Genomic DNA, 21,366 nt, shown 5'->3' on the forward strand with positions numbered 1-21,366 from the left:
CTAAAACCCTTCTATGGCTAAAACTCTGCATAAAGAAGCTACTGCTTAAGCATGGTTTATTGGAAGATAAGCAAATTAGCCCCCCCAGAGTTTGTTCATTGGAGTCTGGAAAATTACACACACCCTGTGGGGTATTTAACATACAAGGCAGAACTGGATGAATTTTAGTGTAATGACCCATTTCATTTTACAACTTCTTGCTTGAAAATAGTCTGCGAGCTACAGTTTTGTGGACTTCAGTAGTAATTCAGAAATTATTTAGCCACTTCAACAATAATTCATCTTCCTTCTTCTGTTGTGAACATATTTCTGCTAGTTTTCAGTACTGTAAGTTAAATACGAGCTATTCTGGCTGGCTATATAGACAGTCATATTTCTGTTTCTCTTGCTGGAGAAGTCAAGTTTCTGTGAATACTTGCATATAGAAAATTTTCTTACTGTAAATATTTGTGTAAATTGTAACTATTATACAGCCATTCCTGCCAGTAAATTTTTCTACTAGCATGTTTGCATGAAATAAGCATATAGAGGCTGCACATGAGCACAGCTGAAATCTATTCAGTGAGAAATGAATATCAGTATATTCTCACAAATGTTTTCAAATATTCATCCAGCTCTTCTTCTCCACATACGCTTTGCAGCTAAATCTGCAGACACTCCAGCAGTACAGCATAAGATGAATATGAGGATGCTATGTCTCTTTTTCTGCCTTCATGTGGCAGTAGGAAATGTGATAATGTCAGAAGGTACAGTGCGCATAAACAAATCTGCCAGCTAAAATGCTTAAGACCAGACAAATTTTATAGGAGATGAGTGTTTATATATGCATCTACATATGTGGGTTTAGTTTATTTAAAAAAAAAAAAAAAAAAAAAAGAGTTTGTGGTGAGGAAAGCCAATGAAGAGATGCGGATGATGTAGGTAAGTGGTCACTGTGGACAGAATGACCCTGGAAGGAATGGAACTTCTGGGTAGATTCTGCTATCCATCATTCTGTGATTTGTATTACAAGCGACAGCTGAACTGCCATAGATGAATGTGTGCTTGAGGCTGAACTTTCAAATCCCCAAATATTTACAAATAGAAAATAGCAGGTCAAAGCCCGATTTTTTTTTCTAGTTAGATACAGCATGTTACAGGATATTTCAGTGACCTTCTTACTTGTCATTTCTAAGGAAGTACCACTACTATCCTGAGAAAGACTGTATGTTCAGTGATGGACCCACTGTCACTACGTGCTACTTGTGTGGCAATGCCCTGTGTGCCGTGCTGGAGCTCGTGCTGTTCAGGTCAGTAATGCCAGAGGGTGAACCATAAAACAATCCTGCCTCTTTTCTCTCTACCTCCATGCTGATGTAAAAGGTCCTGCTATAATAATGAAAGCAAGATTGGCTCAGGGAATCTCTCTAGGGAATACATGACCGGTTGGGCTATTATTTTCCTCTGTCCTTGATGACTCCATATACATTTCCAATGACTTTAAAACCTTTTTTTTTTTTTTTTTGGCAACAGAAATAATTTAGTGCAGGTGAAAGACTATATAAATCCAACCTTAAAGTAAGGTGACATGAAACATGTTGGTGTCCTTTAAATTGTACCAGATTGAGGTGGTTTCATTCTAAAATGATGTTGCAGGTACGTTTGAAATATGAGAATTTCTCTGCTCTCTCCTGTTGTATCAAAAAGACCACAAATTTTTGATGGAAGTTTTATTCTCATAGGCTGTTTATTAAATATCTTCATTTCATGCTCAGGGAAACTGAGGAACAAGAGGCTGGTTAGCTCTCATCCTAAAGCTGAATATGATGGTTATGAAAGAAACGTACTAAAATAGGCTGATGGATGGCATTATTGGAGTCTTTGATATGTGAACATTCTGAAATCATCCTTCTGTTTTCTAGTCCCTTTTAATTTCTGTTGTAAATATGTCTATATCTATTGGAAACACTTTCATGTGTGATATTCTTCAAATACATTTATTTCTTAGGATAAGTTTAACAAAAAGGAACTGGAGAGGAAAGAAAAGGTGGAATGTAACCATGTACATAAGCCCCATTCTCAAGTTAAAATTACCCTAACGGGACTCCTTTTTTTCTTCACCCATTAGTTGCTTATTGCAGAAACTTCACTCATAGCACCTTACAGCAATATACTAGACTTTTATTTTTTAATTTTTTAAAATTTTTTTTTTTGCAGTCCTCATTCCTATTTCATTTATGTTTGGTTCATTACATTTACATTGATCTGCATGTGACTCAAACTTGAAAAAATTACTTGAAAAGTGCACGTAGCTTCTATTAATCCAAAAAATCAACTGTCCAAGTTCTGTGCATTGGTTTACCAGCCTGCAGATCACTGTGCAAGCATACAATGTAGGTAGACCCTTTAGCAAAGCAGGGAACTGATAGCAGAGTTGCCAGAAGGCTCTACAGTCTGGTCCTGTCAAAAGCAACTGCCTCTTTAGTAACTGATGGTTGAACAGTTAAATTGGAGAATGAACTGGATGGTCTGGAAAAGGAATCAGAAAAGTTCTGCCTCTGATAGTTCTAGGATCTGCTCATCACAGTGTTTGGTGGTGATCCCCAAAAGAATAATGCACAGAGCAGGGTTTTCAGAAACATCTTGGTGCTTCATGGCTCTTCCAACTTGAGTGATGCTATGAGCCTTGTTAAAAGGTAACCAATGAATGACAGTTGGGAGTTCACTTGCTCCCTACATACAGTAGCTGTTGGTAAAAGCTGTATCCTTAATAGTAATTGATATGGATGGCAAGATGGCTTCCTGTGTCATTGTACTACCAGTAAAATTACGTTGGCTAATATTAGAAGGTCAATTTGCTTCTCTCTAAAGTATTTTATGTAGTGTGTTCTATATGTCTTTGGGATGTCAGCAAGTGTAAGGCAAATCTATTATGGAAACATTTCTATACAAAAGAAAAACATGTTTTTGGGGTTTTTTACTGTTGATTTCATTTTATAGTTTATCCACTTTTTAAGTTTTTAAATTGTTTAGTCAAAGTTATTTTGAGTATTTAGATAAAATTACAATGGATTTTAACTGTACAGAATAGATATTTTCATTTGGTGATTGTGATAGGCTGATTTTTAACCTTGGTTCCATGACTTGTTTTGTAGATGAACTGTTTGGATAAAAAATGCCTAGTTCATGAGTCAAAGCTCAGTAGCACATTCCAATCTCATGTATGTGTGGTTATCTTTAAACAAGATGCCTTCCAAACGGTCATTTTATGAGTGAAACATTTGAGATTTGCTATATATGTGAACGTTTCCACATGTGCCAAATATCAAAGGCAAGTGGAACAGCACAAGGGAACCAGCAAAATACACAGTGCCTCTTCCTCTTGTGTGTTTTACATCAGCACAACTTAGCTGATCTAATACTGCTTGCTGCATGGGGAATGAGAATTATGGTCCCAGACACAAGTGCTGAGCCAGAGCCAGGGAGGGAGGAGATTGCTGTGCTGCCAGAGAAGCAGCTCCCTCATGTCTAAGAGAAACAGCACAAGATGCTTGGGACACTGTGATGTGGGCGTGAGTTTGGCGTAGGAAGTGTGACTGAGGCCACTGGTATGTGTCTTCAGGTTGTAAAAGGAACGGCATGATGTGGGCTGAAAGCAGATGTATGTCTCTGCTACTGGGCATTAAGAATTAATCAGCTTCATGCCAGCACAGATTCTGGATGCTTTACAAGACAGAGACGTCCGTATAAACTTTAAAACACAGGAACTGCCCAGCCTTGGAGAATTCCCTTCTCTCCGTGTGCAGTGCTTTCTGGGAATTCTGCAATTGCTTGTGTGCAGTAGAGCTCTCAGTAGTGATGTCTCCAGATCTGAAGCCCTGACACCAGCCATGAGGTTATCACTTCATTTGCAGTAAAAACATCTGATCCAAGACATCCAGATTTACTGCTCTGAAATCAATACCATTTGCTAAAGTAACTAAGGGTGATTGGCTTGAATCATACTAGCCCATGTCAGAACTACTTTGGAAGGTTTTGGAAGTATAAAGGGATAATACTGTCTAGCCAAAGAAAAGCCATTATCACTCTTAGAAAGCCCACAGATATGCTGAATTGGTTTCGGTGAGGGTTTACAATCATCTTATCAGCAAATCATTCTATTAAAGGCTGATTTCAAATAAGAAACCCAGTAGCTGTAGAAGAAATCCAATGAGTCATATAATAAGATGCATTGATAACCTCAGCTTGGGGGACTGCAATTTTTCAACAGCTGTAAAGAGGCCATAAATCCATAGATTGACTTTCTTCCAATTTAAGTACTTTAAATGATGATGCATTTAGATTGTTTTTTCCATTATTTGCTTTGCTTTCCAGTTTCACAAGCAAGTACCAAGCATTCTCCCTGGCATCATGTTAGAAGCATCTCTTCTGCCTATGCTAAGCATGAGCCACGATGTCTTGTGAGTTGTGCTGTCCTGATTGTTAGGCTGCAAAATTGAACCAATAATCCATTTTGAGTTAAGCCAAATACTGCACTGACCATTGGGAACAACAAATGATTTTTTAATTTCTGTACCCATTAGCTACTTCCTTTAACTGCTTTATCCTCTTTATCTGGCTTTCTTTGTGCTGCTGTCCATGTGGGCACTCATTTCTGTTGAGTGTGTTTGTCACTGATATTGACCAGGTGTGTAAATAATTTTGTACCTTTGGTAAGAAAGGTGTTTGTGGTGTGCTTTGGCTGATCTTCCACTGTTAATCACTGGTGATGCCACTTCTTCCAACTCCTTTTCCTTCTGCCCACTTCACTTCCTTTTATCTCATCAGCTTCAAAAAAACAATTTCTATGGCCATCGTGTTAGATAGCTATTATTTTCTGTGTGAAGAAAGTCATTTTCTTTAAACTTGTAGTACTTGATTTACTTTAGAACTGGTACCTAGCAAGCTTCAGGATTATTTGATAAGAATGCTGACCTAGAAACACTTGCTAGTTTTGCTTTCTTACTGAAAGCAAGACAGAAGACCAAGAAGACTGTTTATAGAAGGCTCAGATTCAGACTTGGAGCCATTGCTTAAAGGTGTTACTGCTTTCCTCTGCAACCAGCTGGCTCATAGTGTCAGATCAGGCTGCCCACACGTCCCATGTGCTTGGCTGCATTTAGCTCTGCCTTCTGTGTGCAGATGATTCCTACATCATGCCATGTAGCCCCACTGGATTTTTTCTCTCCAGATCTTGTGACTTTCCCCCTCTGACAACACATCCACTGAGAGCAGACCATCCTGTCACCCTGCACGTATCCTTGTAGTCCTCTGAAAATTTATCTATACTGTACATAGAGTTGTAGAAAGTCCTGAATTTTCATAGATTATTTTTTTTCTTTTTTTTTCTGCTATCAGCATCTGAGATATTTCTGCAGGAAAAGGTAATTCCACTGCTGTAGGGCCTGAATGAGATCCCTGAGTCTTATTTGTAGCTGAACGGCCATTTCTGAATATAAAGCTTGGATGAGCTCTCTGGATGTGCACAGAAGATCCACAGTACAGACAGCCTGCCTCAAAGATGAATGTCTGTAGGTAAGTAACTTTTATTTCTTCATTTTCAGGTGGATATTTATGTCTGGAAGAAAAACCCGCAAACACCTATTTATTTATTAGACATTTGCTTATGAATTGTAGTTTGAGTAGTTTGTCTTAACTGAAATATGACAGACTGAATGAATTCCTTCCTGGAAAACGTCAGCTTTTCGTTGTCTGACAACTCTTTATGAAATCAAGGCATGAATGCAGAGAGAATTTTAGCAGCTATAATGATAAATTGATTATCTGGATTGTGCAGTTACGGGTCGGGGAAAAAAATGCAATCTGTTTTATTAAGGAATAATTACTACTTTGGTGTCCTGTGAGAAAATGAAGAAGTCAGAGATGATTGAAATCTGTGATTTAGCTTCACTCGTAGGGATTTATGTGCCTCCTAAGAAATTCTGACAGCCTCCCTCCTGACACATGAAGCCTCACTGCTGTGACTCTACAGAGAAGGAAGTTTGTTCTAGTTATAGTGGAAAAAGAAATTGGAAAGTGATGGTGGAGATCTCAAAAACGTTGCAGCTAATTGTAACGCAGACTTTGGTTAAAACAGGGGTGTCACAAGGGCCTTGGTCTTACAGCCCAATCAGCATGTAGATACCTCCTCCTTTTCACATCAGACTGCAAGATCATTTCTGGATCATATAGAGACAATGCTGAGTTTACACCAAAACAGCTCACCCTCTACACAGATGCTATCACAAATGGCCAGCTCAGGTAGCCTTCTGTTTATAGTATTAGCTTTTTGGATGTAGTTCTTCAAGCTCAAATGCCCACTTTTAGGAATTCATCTCAGAACAACAGACTATGTACAGTAATTACTTTTTTTTTTTTTTTTTTTTTAATGGTGTATGGTGGTTGTTTTTTTTTTGATGTATGGAGTTTTGATGTATGGTGTATATCAACTGTTTAATGGAGGTGGCCCAGGCTCAAAAATGATGGTCTTTAAAAAGCCTGGGGTGGTCTGTCTTAGGTAGAAGAAATAATACTTTTTTTTACCACTGTACTTTATATGAGCTCAGCTATAGACCTAAGAAAACCCTTAAGTGCCTAAGTAGTCCCTAAAAATCTCCATTAGATATTTTGGTGGATTCGGCATCATGTGAGACAGCATTAAATGCCTTTTCTCTTAGACATCTGAGCATTGGTTACACACAGAGAAGTGATTTGGCTGGCAGTTTGGGAGGTAAGCTGTTATTAAGCTGTGGGCTTTCAGAAGACTCCCTGATAGCATTTTTGCAGCAACTGACAGTGCTAATTTTGTAAGTGTACTCCAGCTCTATTTAAGATCATATCGCTGGTGCAGCACAGATTAAATGTGCAGCTCCAATGTGTTGTTATGAGATGCCTTTTAAAATTCTATTGACAGCCTCTGGTGTAGAAACTTAGCCATCTGCTGCCGTCTGAAAGCATTGGAGGGAAAATCTATAGCTGGTGTAAATCCAGGCAAATCTTGCTGAGGAGGAGTTTGTCCCAGAGCTGCTAAATGGCAGACTAGACAAATACTATGACAATGTTTCTGTGAAGGTATCAGTCTCTGGGGTGCAACATCCCTTTCCAGTTTGGGAAATGCTTTGGGGTGTCATATAGAATTATTTTTGTACATAGTTAAACAGTGCAGTACATAAGGTGTTGTTTCTCCATAGGGGATATCTGCATTACAGCTTCAAGACAGTAGATTCTATGTGAAAATCTTGATAATGGAATAAAGCTTTACCAGGCAAGCATCTCACAAAAAGGACTAGGATAATATTTAAAATAAAAAATCTATTGTTGAAAACAGTAACTTTCTGTTACTAGCTAGTTCTGCATCTAGCTGGTTGGAGTTTACTACTTCTGTACAGTTGTCACAGTGGAAATGACTCTTGAAAAGAGATTTGGAACTATGAGCAGTAGTAGCCTTTTAAGGACTGTGCCTGCCGTCTTGAGAGAATGAGGTGGGTGACGGCAACCCAAAAGCAGAAGAATAAGGGAAGATGCTACAGTGCTGAAGATGAGGGTAGGACAGTTCTAGGGTAAAAGAGGTGAGGTTGTTTTGACTAGGCATGATTCAGCTGTATTATTCTGCATTATTGATTTCAGTTAATTCTAATAGATTTGCAGAATATGAATTACAAACACAGAACTGCTTGCTCAGAACCTCTACTTCTCAGCTCACAACAGCTGAGGTAATAGATCTTTTTTTTAATGAGCAAAGCTAGTGGCAGATGCTCTTCTATGTCTGAAATCAGATCTTTATGATTGTCAGCACTTAGGAACTGTCAGAGAATGGTGTCTCACACAGGGCAGCCACCTGCCACGAGCTCTGGACCCAACTGCTGTGATGTGAAGCAAGATCATCTAATCCAACTCCTGGTTCTTGGAAGGAACTGGTGCAACCTGTGCTGAACTTGGCAGACTTGTCTCTTTCCACTTTCTATGGGAGTAAGAAACTGCTCTGTCCAATGGTGCACAGTAAGGGAGTCAATAGAGTGCAGTGAAGCAGAAACAAAGTCAGTATTACAGTTCAGTGGATAATTTCCAGATACTCTTCATCTCCACTTCTCTGCTACACAGCTAGGCCTACAATCTCCAAAGCACTGGATCAATTTCTTCCTCCTATTTGGTGCTAAGCTTCTGCAAAACAACCATGTGTTACTACCTAGCATTAATATTACGCTGTCAAGTGGTGATGAAGTAAGTAGCTATGTGAGTGTTTCACACTGTCAGACAAGAAGGTATCAAGTCAACAACAAGCCTTTGTTGGGTGCAGCACTTAGATTGCAGCCATCTCATGCTTCCAACTGTAAATATTAATGGTATAAGTTAGACCTTTATTGGCTACATAATACTTGCCTTAGCACGCTACATGACACTGTCACGTTACTTGGTTAATGATATTCCTTGATAAAAATTTCAAGTATGTTTATATCCTAGCGTTTGTTCTTTTTACTACTTGATGATGATTAGAGAGGACTTACGTCAGTACGTTTTTATATTCAAGAAAGACTTTTGAAGAGATGCATGCTTGGAAAGTGTACATGAAATTCTTACAAAAATCTGTACAGCTCTACATCAATAATCACTCATTGAAATCCTATTTAAATCTTGATTCAGATGTTTGATAGTGAATTTACCATCTCCTTATAGCTTTTTTTTCTTTTTAGTCTACTTCTTTCTTGTTGTCAGGAGTGTTTGAGTCTGTCTTTACCCACGAAATTAAATTCTGATCTTAGAGACTCTTGGATCAGTACTGCATACCTAGTGAAATAGCTGCTCATGGTAGTAATAGTGCCAGCATTCAATACTGAATGTGATTTGGATGAAGCTGAATCTACTAATTGCTTTTTGGATTTCTGCTGAAGATGCAAGAAGTTTATGAAGTCTCTTTACATGTTATAAGCAGCACAGTACATTCAGAAAAGGTCTCTATAAATACATTAGAGATTTCACTTTTTGCTTCCTGCTTTTACCTTACTGCCACCTAAGGATAACTGATAGAAAATACATTGTAGTTCACATTAGAGGAATTTACTCTAACATGCTAGGATTTAATGGCTGCATTGTTAATGCCTTTCTTTTAAGATTTCCTAAATTTTTTTGATGTTCATGCTTCTTATGAAAAAAATATGCTGTCTCACCTAATTGCATTTATTTCTGTCCGCCTAATGCAAGGCATATTGACTGTGAGCAACTCAGCTCTGTTTCAGTCAGGTGATTAATTTGGATCTGTGGGCTTCTCAGTACAGGCTGGAAGTAAGCATATTTTTTACAATCTGCAGAGTTGGATCAAAATTTGCCTTTATCTGCAGATGCAAGCTCTTTCCAGTACAGCAGCTCTTGCTCTGATGACTATACGAGGGCTCCTTCCTCCTACCCTGGTCATAACACTCCCATCAAGAGCAAGATTTAGTGAGGCCTAGCTAGGACTTATCTCCAGGTCTCCACCCTTGGCCATATGTCACTTGTTGGTGTTTGTACAGCCCTGGTACAAGAAAGGTGGAGTCTGATGGGTAGTCTTTTTGCTTATATAATGGAGCTGTTGCAAGCTGGCATTGTTCCTGTACAGTATTTATTTTGGAGGAGAGTATGACACTCTCCAGGAACAGAGCAGGTGCCACTGTCCATCCTCAGGAACCTGAGCTCAGTTTAAAGTCTACGATGTTGTTATTTTTATGTGAGGAATTAATCATATTCAGATATAAGCAAAAGATATCTAAACACTATCAAGCTGAAGTCACAGAGTTAAACTGAAACTGAAGACTTCCTCAGACTTCGCCTTGCTCATAGGATTATTGGTTTTGTCTTGAGCATTGGAATAACCAGGAGTTTGTACAAATGGGATACTCAGGACTTCATTCCTGAATGCCAGTATGTGACTTGTTAAGCACTGAAGCATTTATCCTGGGGAATGATTTTTATACAAGCAGTGTAGATAACTTTCCACCTTAACATACATAGAATCTGTTGTAATTTAATCTATTCTTACATAAAATAGGTCTCAAATTCATTCTCCTTTGGATTTTAATGGTACAGACTTTGTGACACTTTTAACTAAAGGAACTAAGTTAGACCTATTAACTCTGAGCAGCTAAGACAAGGCAATACAGTAACTTTATTTTTAAAGTTTCATTGTACTGTGCCCAACAAAGGCAGAATACAATGCCAAACAGATAATTGGTTAACCTGTTCCTATAGTCTTGAGCTCCTCATCTTAGCACTACCATTCTCCCCTTTATCTTTCAGTATTCAATTCACAATTTGAGCCTAAGTTCAAGTTCCAGAACAAGAAAGGTAGCACACCAGTCTGCTGTAGAGGACTTCTAGAAATTATGGATGTTATCTTCATGGCTCCAAGAGGAGTTAACATTTTCACTTAAAATGGTCTTTCTACTTACAGAGCCACAGACTTGCTTCAGCTGAATGCAGAGCAAAAGCACTGAGCAGGATAAAGCAAACAAGAACCACAAGGTTCTTAAAATTTCTTAAAATATTTCTGATCTCACACTTGAAATCAAGGTCAGTGCAGTCACTGTGAGATCAAGCATGTAGGGAAATATTACTTTCATGCTAACTGCATGGAGAGATCGCTGTTTCAGAGAGTATTGTTTCATAGCAGATGATACCTACAATGGTCAATTTATTTTTTCATTTCATTAATGAATATAGTGCTTGTGTGCTCCCAAATCCTTTCCCTGGCATTTTGCATGGTCTATCAACAACCAAAGCAGTCTGCAGTGGTGCGAAAGCTGCTCTAGCTAAACAATGGCAAAGGTTTGTAAAGGGCACAGTTGCCGATTCCCCTGTCCTTTCCACTGCATTACAGCACTGTCACAGCAGTTCTTATTCTTCTTGAAAACAGAATAAATAGTGTTAGAATAAATAACAACACTATTGTTTTTACAGTTTGGTACACAGAATCTCAGATATTTAAGTAACAAGCTCTTCCTCCCATGTAAATGTCTCTGTTTCAAAACACGTATTTCTAATCATTTTAACACAAAATATTTTTCAGATCTTTGAGAATAGGATTTTTTTTTTATTGCTTTTTAGTGGGCAAATATTCTAGAAGTCCAACAAAGTGTGCAAAATATTTTCAGACACTATTTGGAATAGAGTTTCATAACAAGAACTGAAAAGCACTGCGCACAAGAACACACTTCACATATGGAGCTCACCAAGAGATGCATAAGCAGATGAGCATGCCACCCTTGCTTTATCTGGAAGCATTGTAACTCCATGGACCTTTCAATAGTAATTCTAGGCATGTGATTTGTTTCTGAGGCATTAGCACTATTTTGCCAGATGTATGTGTTATGCTGAGCTAGTATGTAGATAGGAGTAATGAGCTACAGGACTGCTGCTGTCTAAATAACGTAGTGGTTGCACCCGAAGACCATGGTTCCTATTTAAGCACCTGCATAAAAATGAGTAGATATTCTCAAACTTCTCATTGGTGGTGGACAACTTCCTCTGAAGCCACCTTTCAATCTGGCAGTAAATCCCATTTATCGCTTTGTACTTCTCTTTCAGTTCTGTTCATTTTTAATGAAGAGGACAAACACTGAACCCCAAGAGGTTGCTGCCAACTCCATGTAAGTTATCTTTTCCATTATGAACTCCTCAACTTCCGTCCAGTTTATTTTTCTTTTTAAAAACCATCAAGTACAGGCCCAGGCTTTATTTTTCAGTTTGAAGGTGAGGCTGGATTTTGTCTTACTATTAGAAACTTTTGGTGAGTTCATTAATTTGGATTTAAAGAAGTAAAATGTCTTTATTTCATTAAATGTTTTCAGTCTGCTTTTGGCCAGGCTGTCCAATGACACAAAACATTATTATTTGAAAGTCACTGGAAGACAGAACTACTTGTTTCTGCTCTTACAAATATATAGAGATATATAGATAGACATACATACATATTTCTGAGTTAATTATTCTAAAGCTCTGAAAGAACTTCTATCAAATATTCCAGTATCACTGGAAGCCAGTAAAAAAAAAAAAAAAAAAAAAAAAAGAGAGAGAAAAGAAAGAACATTAATTCTCACAAACCATATGATAAAAAACATGTAAAATATAGTATCTGAACAATGCAGGGATGGAGTGCTCGAGTGTGTTCTGAAGTGAGCAATGACTGAAGTTAATGCCCATGTGATGTGACTGAGAGTCTACAAGGAAAACATCAGAAGGTGAGAAAAGGAAAACAATGCTTCTGCAACATAAAGGACGGTGCACAGACAAAGCATGTTAGTCTGAATGTTAAATGTGTTATGTGAATACCCTACTTGAGCCGATTCCTATACTGCGGAGTGTTATGCTGTCATATGTCATCTGGGATCCCTTTGCTGCTTATATTTACCACACACATTAAATATTCAGCTGCTTTGCACTGATGCATGCAGTAATGTCGGCCTCATGAGGAGAGTTCTTGTCTTGCCCAGCTAAGACACATCAGATAACCTTATCATCTTTGCAACCTAATGTTTTTGTACCTTATGTTACAACACATATTAAATATGTTTCTTGCAGTACTCTTTTAGAAGTTTTCTCTCAACCCTGTGTTTTAAAAACAGACTGATAGAAAACAGCAGAGGACATCAAGGAGCTGTGGAAAAACAAACAAACAAACAAACAACAGCTATGAAAATGGCCATGTGACGTTTGCAATGACTTTCATAGCAGAGGTTGAGGTGAGCTGTTTGCTGAGCCATGGTGCCCACAGGCAGAGCTGAGGAGCAGTAGGTGGGTGCAGCTCCTGAGCCAGGGCAGCAGCACTTCCCAGTTTCAGTTGACTTTCCTGGTTTTGTTTTGTTTTACCATATCCCTGGTCCAGCTGGCAAGCACTACTACCCTAGCATTGAGCATTTGAACTTAGGCTCAAAAGCTGTTCAGATCACAGGTGTTAACAACATGGCTGTCCTGCTTTCACAAATGAACAAATGTTAAAGTATGGAAATGCCCTAAATACTCACAATCTGAAAGTGTAAAATCCAGGTCAGGAGCAAATCCGTGCTGTTCTCAAAGAGAACAAAGTTATTTCACCAATTGGTGGAAAAAAACAAAACAAAAAAAAGGTGATTTTATCTTTTATATTTTTTTTTTGTCATCTCAAAGAACGTCTCAAAATTGTTCTAAATTGTTTTTAACTGATAAGAGTACTGACTGAGAACTGATGCACTCTCTGGCACAGCTCTATTTGACATGTTACTGCTCTGTAGCTCTTCTTTCCATCTCTGTGGGTATTGGTAAGACAGAAGTATGTAACAGCAAGGCAAACAGGTAAAGCTACAGTGAGACTATTCGAATGATCATTATCCATTAATAGCTTCATAAGTATGAATAAGTAAATAGGGAATGCATTATTCATGAATCACTAGGCATTAATTATTGTAATTAAGTATCATTTGCTACGTTCACATTACTAACCCTTGCAGTTAATGAATACATTAGCTAATCGCTGCAGTGCTGATTCAATCAGCATTCTGTGTGCCTGTGCTATGGAAGCCTGAGAGATTTTTACTGAATTCAGATTCAATATTGAACATAACTTACATGCTTATCAGTGTATTTTTAATGACACTGAATGTGAATTGTAACCTCCAGTGCGCGATGCTTGTCCTTGTGCCCTGGAGGATCAAATGATATCAGCTGGAAGCAACAGCAGCACACATCGGAGAACACAGCATTAGCTACCTTAAGCAGAATTTGTATTCTGGGATGTGAAATCTAGCACTGCTTTCAAGTTTCATGTATATTCACATGTACAATAGGAGAGGGTATGCTTTGCAAGGAAGTGCTGTCCCAAAGGTGCAGCTGAAGATAATACTCAAAAAACAATTCTAAAGCACATCCTGAGCTGTTTGCCAGTCAGTGTAGGGATTGCATTTGCCTCAGCATAGGGATTTTGTTTGCCTTTTGCTATGCACAGTGCGGGCAGAATGGGCTATGGTGTCTAATGGGACCTCAGGGCACTCTTGAAACACAAAGTAAAAGGACCAACCAAACTTTGTATTTATTTTATTTTACTCTCCAAAGATGTACTGCACGTAACAGCTGTCTAAGTATCACAGAATGATGACCTGCTGGAGTTGGGTTTTTTTTGTGGCCTTCTTTAGGCTATAGTAACCAGTGGTTCTTGAGGTTGTATTTTGAAGAACTTTTCATTGCATTGAGAATTGCTTCCATTCATCCATGCAGACCTTGCTGCTATATCTCAATTTTAAACATTAAAATTTTTAACCTCTCAGATCTTAAACAATCTTTGCAATTGGATATATTTACAAAAACTGGTGCTTAACAAAGTTTTTTCTTCATGTTTGCTTCTAAAGCTGTTTCCTTTAAAATGGCTCATCTTTCTTTGAAAGTATATATTCAAGAAAATAATTTTAATTAATCTGGAATTTGTTCCTTTTATCTGTTTAAGGTTATAAACTGGAAATATGAAGTCTGTTCCCAACTGGAGATCTGTGCACAGGTCAGAACCAGCCTATAGACTACGATGTAACTCAAAGGGAAGAAATGACCTGTCAGAATGTTAGCAGAGGCCTTCTAACACCCAGCAGTTTTGTAAGTATTGACAGTACAAAAGGAGAAAGCAGATAATAAGAGTTGTTTTGAGCTCTGCAGACCCTTTAAGCCCTCTTTCTCTTAGCTGCTTATTTGGGTCTTGTCTGTTGGGTTGTGCTATGCAACTGCCCTTGGACACAGAACTGCAGCTGGGGAGACTCGGGCAGCTGAACAGCTTCCCTGGGCACTGCCAGCACTACTGCAAAGCAATGGGGAGATGCAGCCTCTGCTGGTGTGTGTGAAGTGGTAATATCAGAAAACACGGCACACTTGAAGCAAATGGACAGAGCTGTCAGCAGGAAAGGAGAAGCAGACATAGAGACAAAGGCAGAAGGTTTATTTTGTGCAAAGACAGGAAAGTTCTGTACATGTACATGATGTGGTTGAACACATGGAAATATAGAGGGGTGAGGAGCACAGCTGAAGTCAGGAGATGTTTCATGATGACAAGGCATTACAGGAAGGAAAGAATTAAATTGCAAGAACAGACAACAGTTTTTGTATAGTGTACTCAGAGACCGAACTGCTGCTCTGCAGTTAACAAACTCTAAATGAACATGAAAACTCACACATTCCTTTAGATCTATATAAAACTCATTGTGCAGTCATCACATTTCTAGTATTGAATAGAAAGAGTTTTGGAATCTCCATACAGATGTATTTGTTGGTTTGCATGCTGCGCATCCAACCGTTGCTTGTCAGGCGTAATGTTAATGCATGAATTACTTTCTAGCTTTCTTCAACATTAATTGCTCACTTATAAAGGGGGAAGGAACTTTCACCTGATTAGTACTTTTCCTTTTTTCTTTTTTAAGAGCAATAAACAAAGAAAGAAACCTACCCAAATCACAAATCTAACAAAGATATCATCCAAATAAATGTAGCAATTACCATAATAATTGTATTGCACTTAAGTTCTCATACTGAGGCAAAAGCTCAGTACAGGAATGTGTGACATTTCACAGGGATGAATCATGGTATATTCCACAAATGCACAAAAGAATGTGACGGTTTTCTTCCAAACATAGGAGCCTTATTTAATAATACCAGTGTTGCTGCGATTGTGCTTGGAATGATGTTAAAAGAAATAATCGGTTTGGGGACGCTTCTGAAAGATGGAATAAAAAAAAGAGACTTGATTCTCAAGCAGTGACTTCTGCTGCATTTTGTTGTAGCAAAATGGGAACCTAAACATCTCACTTATCACTCTCTGGAGTCATTTAATCTTTCCTATAACTCTGCTACATGCCACTGTCATTTGAAAACTCTATTTTAAATGGCTAAAAGAACTATGGAATCTGTACAAATATAATATGATCATCAGTGCCCAGAGAAGAAGTATTTGCACAGTTGACAAATGGTTTTTGCATTGAAGCATTATTCAGAAAAAGCTCACTTTTCACTGTTGTTTTATATTTATCAGTCATTCATTCATGTTGACCCTCCCAAAGGCATCCATGAATTCAGATATTTTACATTTCCTATGGTTTTTTGCTAAATCACCCAGTGTTCTTAATTTTCATTATTTCAAGAAACCATGTACAACCACTCATCTGAACTGCCTTCCTTAAGGAGGAACAAAAGGTTGGACTTTTGTCTATTGAGTCTATCTGCTGATGAATGAGTGAGACTTGCTGAAATTTGAGGAAATCTTCAGAAAAAAACAGCAAACTTATGATTCAAAATCTAAAGTACTTACTGGGCCTTTCTTGACAGAGAAATTGTAATGAAAATTGAGGTAACTGCAGTTTATCTCAGTGTGATGCACTGGAGGCGTAGAGGCTAATGGAGCAGAGATGCAGGATTGCTGCTAATTCAAATGGTTGTACAAGGGGTCCCATTGCTAATCCATAATGTTATTTATCCAAAAGCACCATACTTGATTTCGCAAGTGGGAGACCAAACAGCCAAAAGCTAGCAATGAAAGTATTATGTGGTGCCAGAGATAGAGACACCAGTAAGATTTAATGGTAAGATTAACCTCTCTGAAAGGAACAAACCTTCGCCAGCCATTGCATAGGGCCTGAATGCTACCATGGGTGTATCTCAAAGCTCCCCTTGTTATGTCCTGCTTTCTGATCTCTTCCACTCATTGTGCTGACAGTGTGCATGTGGTGACATGCTGTAGTGGTGTGGGGATGAGACACCTTTTGAGATTTGTTAGCATTTGTTCTAATATGAAGTGAAAGCTCTAACACAGATGCAAAGTGGTTCATCAAACAGGCAAGAACTTGGACCTGAGGTACTGCATTACAAAGTTCTCATCATTCATTTTCTTATATCTTATAAAGTATCATGATATTACCTGAAAGGTTTGCTTCCACGGTACAACCAGAGTTGAAGAATGTTTATGTAAAACTGAATGGTTCACATAAGTTCAAAAAACATTTAAAATGATTTTTCAAACTCAGACGCTTGCATTGCTTTGCTAAGCTCTTTGGTCAAGGCATCTTCTGTTTTGCTAAGCCAAGAGTCAAAGGATTGCTAATATTCTTCCTGGTCACCCCATTCGACTGCTGGATCATCATCCATTCTCAAAATAAGATAGGAGAGAAGCTGAAAGAGATTCTGCCACAACAGTAAAGAGACAAAAAAGGAGAGGTCGCTTACATCGATCTCACAGCGGTCCCCAGCGTAGTTCACATCACAGAGGCAGTGGAATTTGTTGAGCAGGTTCTGGCAGAGGCCTCCATTCAGGCATGGATCAGAGCTGCATTCATCAATGTCCTTTTCACACCTACAGGGAAGGGTGCAAAAAAGTGAGATCCTGAAGTCAGGTATGAAATGCATGAAACTGGCACATTTTTAATTCAGAAACTTTTAACAAGGAGGCTGCTCCATTTGAAATCTGTAGTGTATTTCCACATGTGTTTTGTGGTCTTCAGAGAATCTTATTAACTATTTGATTAGCCTCTCTTAAATCTTGAACTTCCTGTGTTGCTTTCAAACATAGATAGTTAAGCTAGAAATTTCATTTCTGTGGCGCATTTCATGGTTAATGGTGCTTAGCAAAGTGAAATGAAAGCTGGTGTGTGGTTTTAGAGCTGGATACAGTGCAAGTCCTGCTGAACACTTGCTGGTCCATTTTCATCGTTCCTGCAAGCTGAGGGCATGATTTTCTTCATGATAATTTAGATTTTAGTCGAACCAAAGCATATTTTTTCATAACTGAATGCCCCTGGGAATGTTCACCCCTTTCTTTTTTCAATTTGAAGTGTCACTAGATGTCCAGCACAATCTCCTCTATGGTCTCTCTGAGAGGTTGTGGGCACTAAGAATGTTAAAAAAGGCAGTTGCAGAATAAGGTTTTAAAAGCTTAAATTTGTATCATTAAATGCTTTTCAGCAATTCTGATGAGAAGGGAAATTTGAGCTGTAATATTTTCTCAAGGCAACCAACTGAACATTAATGAAAAGCATTTGCAACTGTTTAAAAAGTGGTAATGATTTGGTGATTCTCTGTCCTGACAAAGCTTGCTCTGAACTCCCTGCCTTCATTTTTATCAAATACCAAAAACAGTCAATCCTGTTCTTTTCCAGATAAAGAATCACATTTACCATGGAAGCAGAATGTGTGAAATTCACTCAGAGTTACCAGGCATTGTTTCGTTTAATCATGTCCATAACCACTCAATGTGCTGTTAGTGTCACATTAGAGATGTGCTGTTCTTTGCATTAAACACTCTTAGCTGGCTTTCTTTATTAATCCATGAAAAAGTCTCAACCATTTCCTCCCATGATAAATTATATTTACATACTTCAGAAAGTATTATTTCAGTCCATAAAAATTATACGGCTATGAATTTCCCTATGCAAAACTGAAAAACAAAATAGTGCAGGCAATTTGATACCTGAGTCCACCTGAACATCAGGAAGACTTTTAAACCGAATTCCCTTTGGTGATTCTAAACACTGCCTGAATTCAGTGAAAGTTGTTTTCTACAAACAGCTACATCTCCTTTTATTCAATGTTTTCAAGTTTTCCTCTCCAGCTATTATTTTCTCTTTCTTTTTTTTTTTCTTTCTCCCAAAATCCCAAGTCAATTGATTGACATAGGAAGATATCCTTTTTTTTTTCTTTCTTTTTTTTTTTTTTCCCCTTTTATTTTAGTTTTCTTAGTTTTCCCTTTAGTTTTCTTAGGGATGAAATACTGTCTTGAAGCCAAAATGCCTGCTTGACTTTTCTAATCAATAAATAGACCGGAGGGTTTTGTTTTGGATTTTCTTGTTAACTGATACGTTTGAAATTGTTCTGAAAAAAGAAATATTTAAATGTTTGAGGTGAAATTTTCTTTTCTGATGTATTAAGTTTTGCAAACAGAAATATTCCTGGTTTACGGTGTGTCAGCCTAGAGGAAAAGAGGACAAACAGTCCATTCTAGACATTTGAGAATAATGCCCTGCTTTGATAGTCAGTTACGGCGCAGTGTGCTTGGTGCAAGGTTGTTGCTCAATATGAGGATCACGGGAACCATAAAATAGACATTATTGCCAGCCAGTGGGGTGGATGTAAGCAAGGCTCATTCCCAGAGCTGCACTTAGCAAGTTGCCTGACAGGGAAAGGAAGAAGGAGAAAGCACTTTGCCTTATCTGAAGTCCTGAAAAAAAAAAATACACACCGAAGAACTGCCTGAGAATATGCTTTTATTTTCATTGTTGTTTTATTTCTTAACCTTTTTTTTGTGGTGTGGCACACAGGCCTTCTGGCTGAGCTTAAGAGTACAGTGCAGATGTGTCAGCCAACTACACTGCGCGCTGGGTGGGTGGGAATGTTCATTTCATCCGTCCTTTATGGCTGACTGTACAGGTTCCACAAAGTCAGTGAATTAATCTGATTTTGAAAGAAGCAAAACCATTTGTTGAAAACTGCTTTGTGTTTGCAAAGCCAGCACAGCTCGGTCCTGTTGAATGTTTGGATAGTGCGTTCCGATGTATTATTAATTGTACTGCAAGCAAATTATTTTTCTGTTTAAGTTCTTTGTACCTTTTCTTACTATTCAGAAATGTGCCATTACTTCAGGCCATATTATGATTGGGATGATGTCCTCTTATGTTTTTACAGCACCTGATGCACTGAGACCTTCAGGCCTCCCTGCTGCAGAGGTGTTTGTAGAGAATCAGCAAGTGGTAAGTGACTGTGCAGCAACCTGCTACAAGATATAAATTGGGAAGGACAATGGCCCCTTCTCTTTCATACTATAATATTCAAGAAATATTTCTTAACTTTAATTTTAAATAGCAATTCTGTTTTCATATTTTGGCGTTCAGTGAAGAAAATAACACCACCATATATTTCATGTCATGTTATCCCTGTAGGAGAATAGATTGTATATTCACAATGGATACAGGTGGAAATAGAACAGCTTGGTATATTTATGTGTCTGCATATTCTGGCTGATTTTTATATATATATGAATAGTATATGTGTGTTTATGTGTGCCTATGTATAGAAAAATAACTTTCTTTTTTGCCTATACAACATTAGCATTTAATTCAAAGAGCAGGAGGTGTATGGCACTGACTAAGAAATAAAGGCATGTGATGGTATTAGTGGTGCTGTACTGGACTGACCCTTGCTGAGTTAATTTGTAATTTTTACCTGAGTAAGACTGTTATATTTTCAGACCCTGAAAGGCACTCACGCAAAGAACTGCTACACTTGAAAACCAGCTTTTTTTCTGTATTTCTGCAGGAGGGTAATTTCCCTATAGATGGACACCCTACAACCTCTTGGAATGACTTTTGGAAGAACTGTCCGATACAATGGAGCATCTCACCGTTCTCCAGCAAATCCTGGCAGGCACGCACAGGCCAGCTTGCCTCCAAGATCAGTACAGTTGCCGTAATTATAACAGGTGAGATTTCTGTCTTCATTCCCACAAACCGTATAAGGTAATCTTCGATATCTAGATAAATAGAAAGGCAACGACAGCTGTTATTTGCTCTTTCCTTGTTCACTTCTGGATGTCTTGTGTTCTCCCTTTCCCTCTGAGTCTAGTCCATTGCTTTAGAGGAAAATGTCTAGATCTACCTTGCAGATTTGTTGTTTGAACCAAGAACTTACCACTGCCAATCTCTGAACAGTGAGAGCTGCGCTCCTGTTGGCAAATACCATCCAATGCAAACATGGGATGTATCATATTTTACCCATGGATGAGCAGATAATTCTGGAGCTGCACATAGAACTTGTGCCTCCCTGGTTCTCTCCCTTGTAGGGAAGCCCACACCGGTGTGCACTCACAGGCCAGGTGTATGGGGCTGGCCATGTCTGCACAGTGCAGGATGGACTGGGGAGGGTGCGGTGCCAGCATTACACAAGGTCAGAGCTTGTGTCTGGGGCTGCATAGTGTGGAGATCCCTAGTAGCTGTAGCTGTAGAAATCGGCTGTTTAACATCTTTGCCCTCTAATAAGGGAGAAATGTACAGTGTGCAGAGAAGGGCAAGTGAAGGGTAGAGCCTGCACCTCTCACAGTGGAGTGTCTGGGAGGAACTGCAAGCAGTACACTGATATCAGCAGAGGTGATGCATAGAGTGGACAGTGTGGTGCCACAGTCAGAACTGGGCTACAGGAAGCCTAGAAGGAAAAGACACATAGCAAACATGCTATGGGTGGGCAAAAAATGCTTTCTACAAACTTCTGTATTTGTTTCTCTTACCCACACATTAAGACTTTCACTAGTTTTTTGTTACTCTAATAGAGCATAGTTTCAATGATTCAAAACCTTTTCAGGATCCTTGCAGTTCATCTATCTCAGCTGTCCAG

The 21,366-nt window shown here is 38.6% G+C and overlaps 1 protein-coding gene and 1 long non-coding RNA gene across 13 annotated transcripts in view; one reads left to right on the top strand and one right to left on the bottom strand.

Annotated features, from left to right (window-relative positions):
- CRB1 (crumbs cell polarity complex component 1) overlaps window positions 1-21,366 on the bottom strand; it is an 84,197-nt gene that overhangs the window by 3,703 nt on the left and 59,128 nt on the right. For 10 of the 12 annotated variants that reach the window (XR_014932639.1, XM_032446233.2, XM_085511119.1 and 7 more), the window contains 2 exons: window positions 20,381-20,509; window positions 17,215-17,341 (listed from right to left, as the gene is read on the bottom strand). Coding sequence is in view for 9 of the 12 variants with exons in the window: in XM_032446233.2 (XP_032302124.2) it covers window positions 17,215-17,341; window positions 20,381-20,509 (256 nt within the window). In the remaining 3 variants the exon portion in view is untranslated. Of the gene's footprint in view, window positions 1-11,957; window positions 12,019-17,214; window positions 17,342-20,379; window positions 20,510-21,366 lie in introns of those variants that run through there. The other 2 variants (XR_014932637.1, XM_085511121.1) reach the window with 2 other exon arrangements.
- On the top strand, window positions 1,175-20,458 carry LOC107317101 (uncharacterized). The gene is made up of 7 exons (XR_014932652.1): window positions 1,175-1,289; window positions 5,377-5,553; window positions 11,575-11,636; window positions 12,135-12,227; window positions 14,462-14,604; window positions 19,666-19,730; window positions 20,296-20,458. It is a non-coding gene; the product is annotated as an uncharacterized LOC107317101 (long non-coding RNA).

The sequence above is a fragment of the Coturnix japonica genome, chromosome 11 (assembly GCF_054131305.1).
Source record: "Coturnix japonica strain WE chromosome 11, WE-NBRP24, whole genome shotgun sequence".
NCBI classification, from domain to species: Eukaryota; Metazoa; Chordata; class Aves; order Galliformes; family Phasianidae; genus Coturnix; species Coturnix japonica.